Source organism: Balaenoptera musculus, chromosome 5 (assembly GCF_009873245.2).
Source record: "Balaenoptera musculus isolate JJ_BM4_2016_0621 chromosome 5, mBalMus1.pri.v3, whole genome shotgun sequence".
Classification (NCBI taxonomy): Eukaryota; Metazoa; Chordata; class Mammalia; order Artiodactyla; family Balaenopteridae; genus Balaenoptera; species Balaenoptera musculus.
The window spans coordinates 34,518,030-34,533,935 of record NC_045789.1 but is presented as its reverse complement, the minus strand read 5'-3'; the positions used below and the strand labels follow the sequence as shown (position 1 = coordinate 34,533,935).

At 38.1% G+C, this 15,906-nt stretch overlaps 1 protein-coding gene across 6 annotated transcripts in view; it reads right to left on the bottom strand.

Annotated features, from left to right (window-relative positions):
- Positions 1–15,906, bottom strand: part of ARFIP1 (ADP ribosylation factor interacting protein 1) — a 131,757-nt gene that overhangs the window by 18,294 nt on the left and 97,557 nt on the right. For 5 of the 6 annotated variants that reach the window (XM_036853546.1, XM_036853548.1, XM_036853550.1 and 2 more), the window contains one exon: positions 10,814–10,988. The exons of the other annotated variant lie outside the window; for it this stretch is intronic. In XM_036853546.1, the coding sequence (XP_036709441.1) occupies positions 10,814–10,988 (175 nt within the window). The remainder of the gene's footprint in view (positions 1–10,813; positions 10,989–15,906) is intronic. 6 annotated transcript variants of the gene reach the window in all.

Below are 15,906 nucleotides of genomic sequence, written 5' to 3'. Positions count from 1 at the left end.
ATTTATTTATTTTTGGCTGTGTTGTGTCTTCCTTGCAGTGCGAGGGCTTCTCATTGTCATGGCTTCTCTTGTTGCGGAGCACAGGCTCTAGGTACGCAGGCTTCAGTAGTTGTGGCGCATGGGCTCAGTAGTTGTGGCTTACGGGCTCTAGAACTCAGGCTCAGTAGTTGTGGTGCAGGGGCTTAGTTGCTCCGCGGCATGTGGGATCTTCCCGGGTCAGGGCTCGAACACATGTCCCTTGCATTGGCAGGCGAATTCTTAACCACTGTGCCACCAGGGAAGCCCACAAAATCATTCTTTAGTAAGAAGTCTACAACCACTGATATGTAAAGAATTAATTCCTTTCTTTACTCCCAACTATTTAAAAATGTATAGTGATATGCTTTCTCTGCCCATCATTGATCTTTTTCCAGTAAGTAAGAAACCAGAAGAGCAACAGCAGGAATGTATACCTGTCTTGGCCTTTTATTAGGTTTGTGAAGTATAATTTTATTACTTTGTAATAGCTTTGGAAATGCTTGTCATGAAAGCAGCTACCAGCTGAAAAAGAGAAGCACTATCAGAAATATGGGAGTGGGCACTGGGAAGGGAGTGAGAAAAAGGAAACACAAATATGGAGGTGGAAGAATAGACTTTATTTTTCTGACTCACTGGGATGGTTTCAACAAATCACTGACAAGTGGGTTTTTTGAAAAAAGCATCCTATGAGTTAAAAATGGCAGTTTTGTTTTGAAAAGAAGATAACTGATGAAACGCAATCTGTAAACTCCAGTAACAGTGAGTCACAGCACTACGCCTTATCATTTTTTATCCAACGGTACATTAAAATTCTCAACGCACAAGTTTCCTCACCCTTAGTAAAAATGCCTGTTGGCCCTTCTGTTCTATGGCTTACCATGTTAGCTAACTCCCTGTCCTCACCCTTCCCTCCAAGAGTTCCAGGTTTAGATGTGACCAATATGGCTTCTGTTTTCCAAGGTTATCTCCAATCTTTTCCCTCCAAGCCTTTCTTGGAGCAGCATTATAACATCATTTACTTAACTAAAAGCAGGGCTGTGGAGTCAAACAGATCTAGATTTGAATCCTGGTCTGGCTGTGAGACTTTGGGCAAGTTACTTAACCTCTCTGGACCTCAGCATCATCATCTGTACACTAGTATATGATCATCTAGATCACAGATTATAGATATACATATAGATATTATATAAAATACTTACAGAAAGCTTCCTCTATATGCAGATTACTCAAAGGTCAGTGTCCATCAGTTCACTTACTGTAGGAAGGGAATGCCCTAAATATGTATCCATGGAGCTTACCTCTAGGAGAAGAAACAGACTAGCAGGCATTCACAGCACAGTATGATTTGTGCTTTAATTGGAGAAAGCCCTGGGCACTACTGTAATACACAGGGGAAGAAACAAAGAAACTTTGCTCGAGGAAATATTAAGTAGCAGAAATCATTCCAGTTAGCATCTGAACTCCTAGTTTAAAATTAATTTAGGTCCAGAAGAGTAGTTAAGGAACTGGGTATTTCCTTTCATTAATTAGGTGACCCAGTTCTCACTGGCCTTTGAACACTGGGCAACAGGAACTTACAGATAAACCAATGGCCAATTCAAATTCATCTTTACATTCACAAAATAGTTTTCTTTCAGAAGTGTGGTTCTGTTATTTTATCTTGGAAAGCTAACTTTTTTTTCCTCTTACACAGCTTACAAAATTCTCACCCCATGCACCTAACAGCTGTTTATAAACTTAATGGAAAAGCTTTACTAAAATTTGTTATTATAAAACCATTATTTTTCCTTAAAAAAATCCATAAGCAGCAATACTATGTTCTGCTTTAAGAACAAAACAGAAAATATAACAAAAGTTTACAAATCATTGAAACATATGATCCAGGATTTCTTGAAGACTTTTTTCTGACCTCTTTCTGCCAGTGCTCATGTTCCTCATTCTGTGTGGTCCTGCTCAAGTCACACTGCCACCCAGCCCAGCAAGTACTTCTAGCCCACACTAAGGTTTTCTTCATCAAATTCTGGGTTTCTTCTTCCTCATGCTTTACTCAGCATTTTGTATAGAAGAGATTTTGCTAAATGTTCTCCATTAGACTGTAAGTTGCTTGTCAGCAAGCTTGTCATAATACCATTATACAGTATTTCTTTAGAATTAGGCATTACAAATTAGCCCAAAGCAAGCTATTTGTAATGCTTAATTACATATATATATATGTAATTAAGCATATATATATACAGTCAACAGGAAAGCACTGAGTCACTACTGAAAGGACTTCAAGGAAAGGTGAAAAAGAACAATGCAAAGTCAAGTTCTTAAACACTGCTGGTATCATCTGAGATTTTACTCAGAGATACTAATTAAAGGGCTTACTTCTAAGTAAATCGCAGAGACTGTAACTACTAGGAGCTAAAAAAAGTGCAGTAATGCCACCGCCACCAAAACCAAGGCCTGAACAGTGATCTGTTCAAATCTCATATTGGTTGCTTACTGAAAAACTCACCTTTATCACAAAACCTGGCAAACTGACTTGGGTGATACCCAAGGCCGGCAAAATAAGTGAAACGTGGATCTGAGGCATACACAGTACCAACCATCTAACAGAATAGAGACATTGCAGTAGTAATGGTCAAGAAGTTAATTTTCTGGGGGGGGGGGTGCTGCATCGTGCAGCTTGCGGGATCTTAGCTCCCCGACCAGGGATTGAATCCGGGCCCCCTGCAGTGGAAGCATGGAGTCCTAACCACTGGACCACCAGGGGATTCCCAAGAAGTAAATTTTTAAATTATTATTTATTTATTTTATTATTTTTATTTTTGGCTGTGTTGGGTCTTCGTTTCTGTGCAAGGGTTTTCTCCAGTTGCGGCAAGCGGGGGCCACTCTTCATCGCGGTGCGCGGGCCTCTCACTATCGTGGCCTCTCTTGTTGCGGGGCACAGGCTCCAGACGCACAGGCTCAGTAATTGTGGCTCACGGGCCTAGTTGCTCCGCGGCATGTGGGATCCTCCCAGACCGGGGCTCGATCCCATGTCCCCTGCATTGGCAGGCAGACTCTCAACCGCTGCGCCACCAGGGAAGCCCCCAAGAAGTAAATTTTAATAAGTGAATCCTATACACCCAAAGTGAAAGGACTGAACAATCCTCTCCCCTATAAGATAAACAACAGAAAAATGAACCTATCCTCCAAATGAGTTGGTCACTTCTGACCAAAAGGGGTCAGAAAACACAAGTACTTTAAATATAATTGCCAAGAAACAGAACCACGCCAAATATATAAAAACAGCAACTCATGATTATACAGCTATCCCTCTGGAAGGCTTTTAAATCTACTGTACAAAACACCTTTCTTTCACAAAAACTGCATGATGGAAATCTTAGCACAACCGACAGAGAGACTGTATGAACTGGTCAGCTGGGTGTGCTCTCTCCTGCATTCATCAGCTGAGAACTGCAAATTACCAACCGACTCTGGATAGATATGGCTTGGTTGATGTTAATTTCAAAATCAACCCACAACTCACAATTCTTTTCGGTTGCATGATTCATATAAAGATAGTTAACTTCTGCCTCTTTTATAAAGAGAGAAAGGAGACAATGCAAATCACAGGCAAATTTTTCCTGCTCCATGTGTGTTTAGAAAGTTTTAAAGGGACCTGGAAGTCAAACCACTAAGAACAGCAAACATGGCAGCATAACAAGAAAATATTTTCCGTATTAATGGAAGGCACTATCACATCATTTCTAATCTGTCACTTAAGATGAAACTGTTTTTCTATTCTTTCCAACACAGAATCAATCATTTGATTTTAAGCTAAGAGGAAAATTATAGGTTATATAAATATGTATATTAAGCTATGTTTGAAAAATAGAAATCGGGACTTCCCTGGTGGCGCAGTAGATAAGACTCTGCACTCCCAATGCAGGGGGACTGGGTTCAATCCCTGGTCAGGGAACTAGATCCCACATGCATGCCGCAATTAAGAGTTTGCATGCCACAACTAAGGAGCCCACATGCCGCAACTAAGGAGCTGGCGAGAGACAACTAAGGAGCCTGCCTGCTTCAACTAAGACCTGGTGCAACCAAATAAATATTTAAAAAAAAAAATAAAAGAGAAAAGAAAGACAGAAATCTAGTTGAGTCTTTTTGAAAACAGAAGGTATACTATTTTAAAAACAAACATTTTCTATCTATACCTATTTTCCTTTCTTTTAAAAATCAAATTTTATTCTTTGAATAGGTAGGATCAAAACTGAAAGGACACAAAAAGCATATAATGAGAAGTCTCATTTTCAGTCCTGTCTCCAACTACTCTGTTCCCCTTATAGGTAAAAAAATTTTAATTAGTTAATTCCTTTGGTTTTTCTTTATGCAAACACAAGAAAATATGATTTTACGTTCTTATTTCCTTCCTTTCTCACAGAAAAGGTTCTGTACCATATACACTGTTTTGCACCTTGCTCTTTTCATTTAATAGTATGTTCTGAGGATCTTTCTATCAATTGCATCCCTATTCTTTTTTTTTTTTTTTAACAGCTGAAAAGTATTCTGTTTCATAAATGAACGACAGTTGATTCGACTAGGCCTTACTGCTGAACTGTTTCAGTTGTTGCTCATCTTTTGATATTACTAGTGACACTGCGATGAATAACCTTGTACATACATCTTTTCATCCTTGTGTAGGCCTGATCTACCGGTCCAGCTTCATACAGAGCTACTCTCCCCCATTCTCCTCATACTCTGGCCTCACTGACCTTCAACTGGCTTTTGCATATTCTATTCCTTCCTCCACACACCTTTGGTAACTCCTCTCCATCCCTTTGGATCCTCAGCTCCAATGTCACTCTCTGTACCACATCAAGCCAAGTCCCCTTTGTATATTCACAAGACCCCTCTATTTTCCCTTCACAGCACTGATCACGGTTTGTATTTCTGTAATTATTTAATGTCTATTTCTCTTACTTGACCAAAAGCTCTATGACAACAAGGCCATTATATTTCTATTACTTAACCCTGTGACTGACATATGAAAAACAATTAATGAATATTTGCTGAATAAAGGAATAAAATGTCAAAGGTGCCAATTACATCAATCTGTTCTTAGTATTTTACATGTATTTCTGTTTTACCTTGTAAGTATCTCTTGAAACCTTCCATTCATTCCACTTCCACTAACATTAATCCAAGCTCCCATTATCTCCTGTCTAAACTCCTATATTCACTCTTAGGTTCTACTAAAATCTATGCACCATTTTTAAAACCTGTCATTTGCTGGGACTTCCCTGGTGGCGCAGTGGTTAAGATTCCACGCTCCCAATGCAGGGGGCCCAGGATCGAGCCCTGGTCAGGGAACTAGATCTCACATGCATGCCGCAACTAAGAGTTCACATGCTGCAACTAAGGAGCCCACCTGCCGCAACTAAGACCCAGTGCAACCAAATAAATATTAAAACAAAAACAGACCCATCATTTGCCAAGAATTCTCTCAGTGGCTTCCCACTGATACTCAAATAAATTTTCCCTAACATGGCCTATAAGGCCTGCATCGTCTGGCCCCCGTTTACCTCCCACACCCTGCCATTTCTGCCAGAAATACTCTTTGCTTCTCACTTTACCTGGTTAATATTCAACATCACATGGAAGCCTGAGCCTGAGCACTCACTGGTCACAGCCAAAATTTTACATTTATGTTTTGGTGTGATTTGATCAGTGTTGTTTCTTTTACTAGGCTATAAACTCTAAGGGTTGAATTTTTTTTACTTTTGCTCACTGGGTATCACCAATATCCAGAACACTTCCTGGTACACAGTATAATACTTGATAAATGTTTGTTAAATGAATGAAGAAAAGAACAATAACAACATGATATTATATCAAATTACATGATTAAATACACTCAGGAATTAAGTGTGGAAGTAGAGCTGCAGGACTAAGGGACTGTTTCATAGGATCCAAATGTAGGTAATCATATTTGGCACGGTGTTGAGGTTGCTTACTGTATTTACACATCTCAATCCATAAATCCATAAATGTTTATTTTTTATTTATTTGCTTTTACCTATAGAACTTCATTTCATTTGACTTATGAGCAAATACCAAGAATACTGTTTATGCCTACAGTTACAGAAATAAAGATGACAGTACATCACTGGCATGACTATTTTAAAAATATCAAGAGTAAAAAGTTAGGGTCCTTTTCTTTTGACAATAGAGAAAAAGAGATTTCAAGAATGTATCTAATTAAACATGTTAATCATTACATATTAAGTAATGATTAACATGTTTCTTAAAATCTGGCAACAGATATCCATTTTTTAAATTCAGAGGTTTATATTTTTTCTTCTCAAAGAGAAGAATACCTTTGCTCTCCAAGCTTTTCTAAACACTTACAGCATATTGTTATAAAAATGTACTAGGCTTTGGGTATTTCCTATTACAGTACATATTTGTATAAAGTCACTGGGTAACCACAACTACATATATAGCTGTCTCACATTATGTGAGTATGTTTACTTTGTTCTGTGTTTTTTTTTTTAAATTGAAGTATAGTTGATTTACAATGTGTTCTGTGTTCCCACAAAGTCTACAAAGCACCAGAAATGACTATTTTCTCTCTTGACTATGTTTTCTATTTTCTAGCTTCTGTTTTGTTTTGAACCTTCAAAGGTACAATAAAAAGGTAAATAAACTGCCTTAAGTCAGAAAATAGCTCAAGTTACATTATTTAAAGGTCTAGAAGAAATATTGATGAAAGGAGAAACATTAGAAGAGCCTAACTAACTGTGTCCTTACTGTTATGCAACTCAGTGTTGTTTAGTAAACAAGGAAGAGAATATCAGAGGGTTGTTTAGGTTAAAGGTAAACAAAATATATCAGGAGGGTTGGGGGTAGGGCAGGGGACTGGATAGAGTATAGATTGTAAACAGTAGAAGAATTCAAGTTTTTCCATTAAGGGGAAATGACAAACATGGATATGTGCACACATCTCTCAGCATTAATGCATGCACATACACACCCTGGTATGCACATAGGTATTTTACACACCTATTCCCTTTGTTTTGCCAGAGAGAAGGAAGGTTAGACTAAGCACATATAAACACCTCAATTTTCTAAAATAATAGTAAAGAATCCATCTCCCAGTCACTCTCAAATTTTTTTTAAAAGTTCAAAAAAAAAAATAAACAAAAATATTCTCACAATGTTTGGCCACTAAAATTTATAACGATAGTCACAGTCTGAGTGACTATTTTACTTCTGCACTATTCTAGTTGTTTGGTTATCTGGTCTCGCATTTTGCAAGAGAAGTGTTGCTATGGTAGGACACTCCAAAAGCCAGGATATGAGAACCAAAAGAACCCCTCCCCTGCCACCCACCCACCCGCAAAAAAAGCTGCAAAAACAACCTTAGAAAAAAACAGTAGCCTTCAGGAAATCATCAAATTACAAAATAGCACTCATCGATGTTTCAGATAACTTACATTTAAAAAAAATTCAATATACAATATTTAAGAAATAGGAAGAGTATAGTATATTTTGTTAAAATTCAAGTGCTAAGTAGATTACCTGACAATTGTGTATAAAAGAAATACTAAGGTATAAATTCAGTTGTAGTTCAACAAGAGAAGAAAACCCCCAATTTGAGGCATTTCAAACTGTCAAGAGAGCAAACAGGAATGACAGGCAATTCCTAGGCCTAAAGGCTTGCTTTTTCCTCCCTTTGTTAGAGCTATAAAAGAAGAGAAAAGGGTAAAAGTTGTTCAACAACAATAATAAAAAACAAAGAAAAATCTTCTCATGGATCTAAGTCTTCACCCAAATTATAGTTGTTTATTGCTTAAAATAACAGAGACCAAAAAACATTATCTTTTTATAGTTTTAAAGAATTAAACACAAAAGATAAAAAGATCAGAGTTTCTTTTAGATTTTATTTTAGACATAGCTGATTAATGATTACTGAGTTGAAACTGAAACTTAGCTTGATGACAACTGCGGAAAACCCCAAACAAAGAATATTTCTAGGCTCTCTAAGAACATAAAATCCTTGAGAATAAAGGCAATTTTCTTTTTTATTTTATAGTAAGGAAGGTTGAAAGAAGAGAAGATGTGACAATGACAACACTATTCTCAAAGTAATGACTTCTAAACCTTTATCTCTGGAACCCTGACCTTGTTCATCCAAACTGCAAACCCACATCATAAACTTCCTACCAGTTGTTTCCATGTGAATATCTTGTTGTCATTTCAAACTAAATACTGGGTTAAATAGAACAAGTTCCCAACCTTCATCCCTCATAAGCTTCAGGCCAAACCAACTTCCTATGTTGATTTCCTAATTCCTGTCATGCAGCCTTGAAACCACTGCTCTTTCCTTTCTCTGCTAATGCAATGATCCTAGTCCAGACCCTTACTATGGTGCCTGAAGAGTGTTTTTAAGTCATAATTTTCTGTTACTCCCAACTTTAAAAATTCTTCAATGCCAATAAGATAAAATTGGATGTGAGAGCCACCTGACTGACATGTACAATTTACAGAGATGACCTGGCTGGTCTCTTCTTTCCTCACTTCTCAGTGTGTCTCCTGAGTATGAAGGCTGTTATGAGGATTAAGTGAGAGAATATAAGTAAAATGCCTAGTAACTGACAAATAACTGCCTTCCCTGATTCATGTCTAAATCTGGAGATCTACTGCCAAGTTTCAAAAACAGCTATATAGTAAGAGAAGCAGCAGTCACACAGGCATTATTTATCTTTGTATAATTTGCTTATTTTTATTTACTCTGGCAAGAACCATATAAACATAGATGGTTTAGGGATACTAATTCTTTCAAAATAAGTTTCTCTCCTTTTTATAAAAGCAACGTAACTTTTCACTGAAAATGTCTAAAATACAGAAAAATACATAGAAAATAAAAATTACCCATAATCTCACTATCCAGAGAATAGCACACAATAAATACCAATAGATTCCAATAGACCACAATTACCATTTTAAACATTTCCTAAAATAATATTCTCTATTGGCAGAAGTCCTGAACCCCCAAATTAGACAAATTCCTTTCTTTCCATTCAAATTAGCTTTAGGTAGAGCCCATAAAATGCTAGCATATTTCATTTAGCACCACACTGTACCATGCTGATTCTAGGGGAGTATGTAAAAAATATTTTTATTTAAAATATATGTCTAGGGACTTCGCTGGTGGTCCAGTGGGTCAGATTCTGCACTCCCAATGCAGGGAGCCTGGGTTCGATCCCTGGTCAGGGAACTAAATCCCACATGCATGCCACAAGTGAGTCTGCATGCCACAGCTAAGAAGCCCACACGCCACAAGGAAGATCCCATGTGCGGCAACTAAGACCCAGTGCAGCCTAAATAAATATATATTTAAAAAAATATATATATGTCTATATCTAAGTATTGACATTTTCCTATCCTTCAAAATATTAAACCAAATGACTGAAATGAATGCCATCTCACGTGCTCAGCTAATGAATGCTAAAAGGCTCACTGTGCTCTTGTCTGAATGGTGCTGGGCAAGCTGTCTGATGACTCCGCTGAGGTTTCCTTTACTGACACTATAATGGTTTCAGTGTAATGGAAAATCAGTACTTTTCACCCATTGTAGCTAAAAAAAAAAAAAGTGCGTGATACTGCTGGCCTGAAGGAAATGTATGTGGCTCTTATGGTAGCCAGAAGAGTTTCTAAGGAAATGTTAAGGAAAACAAGAAGATATCAACAGACAATTAGAACTGAAGAATAATATTAAGACGATACCTGGAAGAAAGCAGAGCTGAAGGTCTATTATGACTTCAGAGGATGTGAAAAGCACAGGAAGGGGACCACCAATGTGCAGTGATGAGACCCCATCTCCAGAGGACTGATCTACACCTCCTCTGTACCGAGCTCACTACTGGCTCTCCCATTTTCAGAACTGCAATCCCCCTCCCCAAACTGAGTATGCATGCAATGTTAAACATGGGAACCTGTCCTTCACTTAAACCAAAGCTCAGGAGCCTGCTATTACCTGACTCTACCTCCAAGGAAAGCAGGTCCCTCTCAGCTCTTACTGTTCTAGTCCTTGGATGTATTCATGTTACATGAAAATAATGTGTAAAATTGGTTTCCTGGCTTGTTTATTCTAGGTTATGCTAACTGCAGCCCTCAACGGAACCTTTCAGTCATTCCTCATTTATTAGTTACTGGGAAGAATGATGTTCCCTTCCTGAAATCTGTACCTACCATTAATAAAAAGTTTTCAAAATACTCAGAACAGAATCTATCATTATGTAACTTTTTAAAGCACTTGATACCAACACCAATCTGAAGATCAACATCAAGTATTTTTTGCCAATTGTTACATGTGAAAGATGACTTTTAAGACAGAAAGGTAAATATATTTTATGTACTTCTAAAAACTAAAATGCTGATTATAAATGGAATCCCACTTCCAACAATTCCAAAGTTGACCCCTGAACAACATAGGTTTGAACTGCATGGGTCCACATATACGTGAAGTTTTTTCAACAGTAAATACTACAGAATTGCATGATCTGTGGTTGGTTGAACCTGCAGATGTGGAAGCGCAGACTCCGGGGAACCCTGGATTCGGGGGGACCAACTGTGAGTTACATGTGGATTTTTGACTGTACAGAGGGTTGGCACCCCTAACCCCCAAGCTGTTCAAGGGTCAATTCTATAATGAAAGACAGTTAACAGAAACAAAAAACTTTCTATTTATCTCTCTTTAGGATGACTTTATTTTAAAGTCCACAGAAAGATCTCAGAAGGTAAAGAATAAATTTACCTTATTTTCTTCTAGAAATTTCAACTTGATAGAAACATCATTGCGCATTTTATCATATTTTTCCTTATGTGCTTGGAACAAATGCTGTGATTGCTCAATCTTTGGCAGAGTGTTTGCATCACGTGGTCCAAGATTCAGTTCTTCCAGATCAGTACGATATGCATCATATTCAATTCTGGAAAGAAGAGAATAAGTGAAGCACACTACAAAGACAGTGTGAAATAAGTTCAGGACGTGAAGTGGAACTACATAATTGTTCCATATTATACATTAATATATAATAATTCTCATACATATTTGATACCTTATGCTTTTTTTTAAATTTTTTATCTTTTTAAAATTTAATTAATTTATTTATTTTTGGCTGCGTTGGGTCTTCCTTGCTATGTGCGGGCTTTCTCTAGTTGAGGCGAGTAGGGGCTACTCTTCGTTGTGGTGCGCAGGCTTCTCGTTGCAGTGGCTTCTCTTGTTGCAGAGCATGGGCTCTAGGTGTGCAGGCTCAGTAGTTGTGGCGCATGGGCTTAGCCACTCCATGGCATGTGGGATCTTGCTGGACCAGGGCTCGAACCCGTGTCCCCTGCATTGGCAGGCAGATTCCTAACCAATGCACCACCAGGGAAGCCCACCTTATGCCTTTAAAATCAAGTATTTCTTTAGCACAAAGAGCTATTAATATAAGCATGGTGGGAGGGGAGGGGAGGGGCTGCTTCTTAATCTCATTAACTATTCCTTTCCAAGAACAGTATTAACTGACGAGTAAAATTTCCACAGTTTATTTATTTTTAAAATATTTATTTATTTATTTATTTTTGGCTGCATTGGGTCTTAGTTGCAGCACATGGGATCTTTCGTTGCGGCTCACAGGCTCTTTGCTGCGGCGCGTGGGCTTCTCTCTAGTTGTGGCACGCAGGCTCCAGAGCACACAGGCTCAGTAGTTGCGGTGCGCGGGCTTAGTTGTCCCGCGGCACATTCGATCTTAGTTTCCCGACGAGGGATCAAACCCGGGTCCCCTGCACTGGAAGGTGGATTCTTAACCACTGGACCACCAGGGAAGTCCCTCCACAATTTAAAAACCAGTTTAGGGACTTCCCTGGTGGTCCAGTGGTTAAGACTCTGTGCTTCCAATGCAGGGGGTGCCAGGTAAGTCCCTGGTGGGGGAACTAAGATCCCACGTGCCATGAGGCTAAAATAAATAAATAAATAAAAACCAGTTTAAAAAACAGATGTTAAAACGTAATGCTAGCAAGATCGGGGTAATGATCAACCCCCCATGTGAATTGGTTAATGTTGATAAGGCAAAGCAGGTGAGGATAGTAGACTTTATTATTATTATTTTTTAATTTTGGCTGTGTTGGGATAGTAGACTTTAGAATGACATAAACTAAATGGTAAAAGGGAGTTAACTGTGGGCTGGCGCTTCTTAAAGTATACTCTAGGTCAGCAACGCACAACAGAAGTATAATGCAAGCCACATATGTAACTTAAATTTTCTAGCAGTCATGTTAAAATAATAAGAGTTAACTTCACCTGTTTAACAGTATATTTAATTTTACACAATATATCCAAAATATTATCTCTGCAACATATATCAATGCAAAAAAATTGCTAATGAACTATTTTACTTTTGGGGGGAGAGGGGGACTGAGTTTCTGAAATCCATTGTTTTTTTAATAATTAATTAATTAATTAATTAATTAATTTAAAAATTTAAAATTTATTTTATTTTTTGGCTGCATTGGGTCTTCATTGCTGCATGCGGGCTTTCTCTAGTTGCGGCAAGCGGGGGCTGCTCTTTGTTGAGGTGCACGGGATTCTCATTGCGGTGGCTTCTCTTGTTGTGGAGCACGGGCTCTAGGCACAAGGGCTTCAGTAGTTGTGGCGTGCGGGCTCAGTAATCGTGGCTCGCAGGCTCTAGAGCTCAGGCTCGGTAGTTGTGGTACACGGGCTTAGTTGCTCCGTGGCATGTGGGATCTTCCTGGACCAGGGCTCGAACCTGTGTCCCCTGCATTGGCAGGCGGATTCTTAACCATTGTGCCACGAGGGAAGTCCCCATTGTGTTTTAGGCTTCCATCACATCTCAATTCAGGCTAGCCACATTTCATTATCCATTGACACATGTGCCTAGTGACTACCTTATGGGAACTCTAGACGGATTTCTGTAACATTAGTATTTAGAATGTGACAATGGCATCTACTACAGAGGACTTATCACCTTGTGCTCCTTGAGATGCCTCCCCTAATACTCTCCCACAACTAACTGAAATAATTACCCCACCACCGACAAACCACAATTCCACAGCAACTCACAATACCTCTGTCAAAGCACCTGTGTAGGTATAGCACTACCTTGCTAATTAAACAGTGACTTATCCAGCAGTGTCAACTATTCAGTACTCAGCTAGGAAGAAGCAAAGTGATCTCTAATTTAGTCAAAATCAGCACCACAAACTTATGCCCTAAAACTAAAGCTCTTTATTAAAATATCTATAGTACAATTCATATCTCCTATTTCAGGAATTAATAAACAACTTACTCTAGAATGTATATACGACTCGAGAAAGAACACATCAGTCCCTCACACCAAGCCTAATTTATTCGCAACTCGTACTGAATTTAGTAACTTTATCTTTCAGGGTCAAAAGCATATCATTTGTTCATTCATTGATACAATGATTCATTCAACAAACATTAAGTATTAACATTCTATGTTCCAGGCACTGTGCTAGAAAGGAAGACTATCTGCTCATCTTCATAGCTTATCTTCAAGAAGCTAACAGCCTAGAGGGAGAGAAGCTCTTAAACACGACAACAAAATGAGATAATGGATACTGCCATGGGGGAGGGAAGATAAGGTATGGTGGAAATCAAGAGGAAGAATTACTTAATCAGGCATCTGAAAAGGTATCTCAGAAGAGAATTAAAACAATTAAATTTCAAAGGATGGTAGGAGTTTATGAGGTGGATTGGGGCCGGGAAATTGGTAGAATATTTCAGGAGGAGAACAGCATGAATAAAGGCATAGATTTGTAAGATACCATGACACATTTGGGAAGTAATTCAATAATTTAGAACCTGAAGTTGGAATAAGATAACGAAAGGAATTAGTATCAGACAGGAAGGCAGGATTGAGATTAAGCAGGGCCTTACGGGCCATATTAAAGGGATCAGATTGACTCCAGTAGGACAAGTGATGGAAAGCCATGGCAGAACTTTGATCTAGAAAGTGACACATTCTATTCGCTCAGGATAGAAAGGTGACTCTAGTGGTAATATAAGGCATGGAGGATGGACCAGAGTAGATTAAGAAATCAGAAGCAAGGAAACCAATTAGAAGACTGTGGGCAAAAGAAAAATGAGTCACTGAATCAGGAAGGACAATGGCAGTAAAGCTAAGGAGGAGGAGACAGTTACTAAAAATTTAGGAGGCAAGACTGACATGGGAATAGCTAGTTAAATTCCATGGGTTCTATGGCCAAATTGCATGACCACTCTGCCCTTCACTGGCTCTAATGTCTTGAGCTAGTTTTTTTTTTCTCTCTTTCTGCTTCAGTTTTTCATCTACAAATGGAAATAATAATCTCCACAAAAAAATATATGTACAAAGTACTTGGGACACCTGCTAATAACTAATATTTTTAGAGTGCTTACTATTTCAACCAAATTAGAAGAGGGATGGCCTGAAGCAAACACACTAAAAACAGTAAAAAATGAGAGAAAAAAGTAGACAAAAATAAACAGTAATGTGTGGTGATTTAATGTGAAGACAAATATTCCTCATAGCCTCGGGTATACTTTTAAATAACAGCAGTTAATTTAAACACAGTCAAAGTTATAATACTGACCTTATAACCTTTAATTTATATCCAGTTTGTAGATGGTGTCAAAGTAAAACTTTCCCTAAGAGCTTATCTAACAGTGCTCATTAACACTAGGAAGAGAAGTATACTAAGTTTTCAAAATGCAACTCTTCACTTCAAGCTTGCCAGTCTGCCCTGAGTCCATACCAATAAAGTTAGTGATAGCTGGTTACTTTATGGCTTCTATAAAACTTCTAGAGAACAGGTGTCCACATCTGAAAAGTTTTGACCACAATAGGCTCCCTTGTTGGTGCTGCTATAGAGAAGTGTTGAATGGGCTGTTATAAGATTTTCTATACACGAAGCACCAGACAGCTAGGAAATACTTGTACAATACATAATAGGGAGCATTAAAAGGCCACCCGGACATTTGCCTAAACTGCCACTTTTTGTGCTGATCAAATAGCTGACCCTTGCCCTAAAACTCAATAAATTCTGGTTCTGACAGAGAAGAAAATTCAGCTACTGAGAAACTTTTAATCTGGGATTCTTTTTCAGTGTTATCCCTCAGTAGACAACGTTTTAGTGTTATAACTAGTCAATGCCTCAGCTACTCCATAAATGTACAGAAAAGTTAACCACCAAGCTAAACTTAATGAATAAAATCATATATTGCAATTTCAATAAAAGAGAATAAATTATGGGATGAGGTCATTACTGTTGTTGGTTTTTAAAGTACACACAGAGGTATTCTAAAGGTTTCCTGATAACCAGCTACCAAGTACACATAACCTGGTTTATAATTTTGCTCAAAAGTTTTAAACAAACCTATACATTGGATAAATTGAGATTTTATATCACATTGTACATTAAGTCAGATTCCTCATAAGACATGAAAATTATTTTTTATAAATAGATGTGAAAATTTGAGATTAGTCCAGTTCAGGCTTGAGGCCTAATGATCAAAAATAGAAGGTAAGGAGCCCATGGGTTTTCATTTTGGCTTTGAAATTGATTCCTGGGAACAAACCATTTAACCTCTAGAGGCTTATTTTTCTCCTTTGCAAATTAAATATAAAATGTTTTCTGTATGAACAGTGACATCTAATATATTTGTCTTTCTTTAATATGGGTTAATATATTTTTTTAAAAGTATTTGTTTATTTATTTATTTATGGCTGTGTTGGGTCTTCGTTTCTGTGCGAGGGCTTTCTCTAGTTGTGGCAAGCGGGGGCTACTCTTCATCGCGGTGCGCGGGCCTCTCACTATCGCGGCCTCTCTTGTTGCGGAGCACAG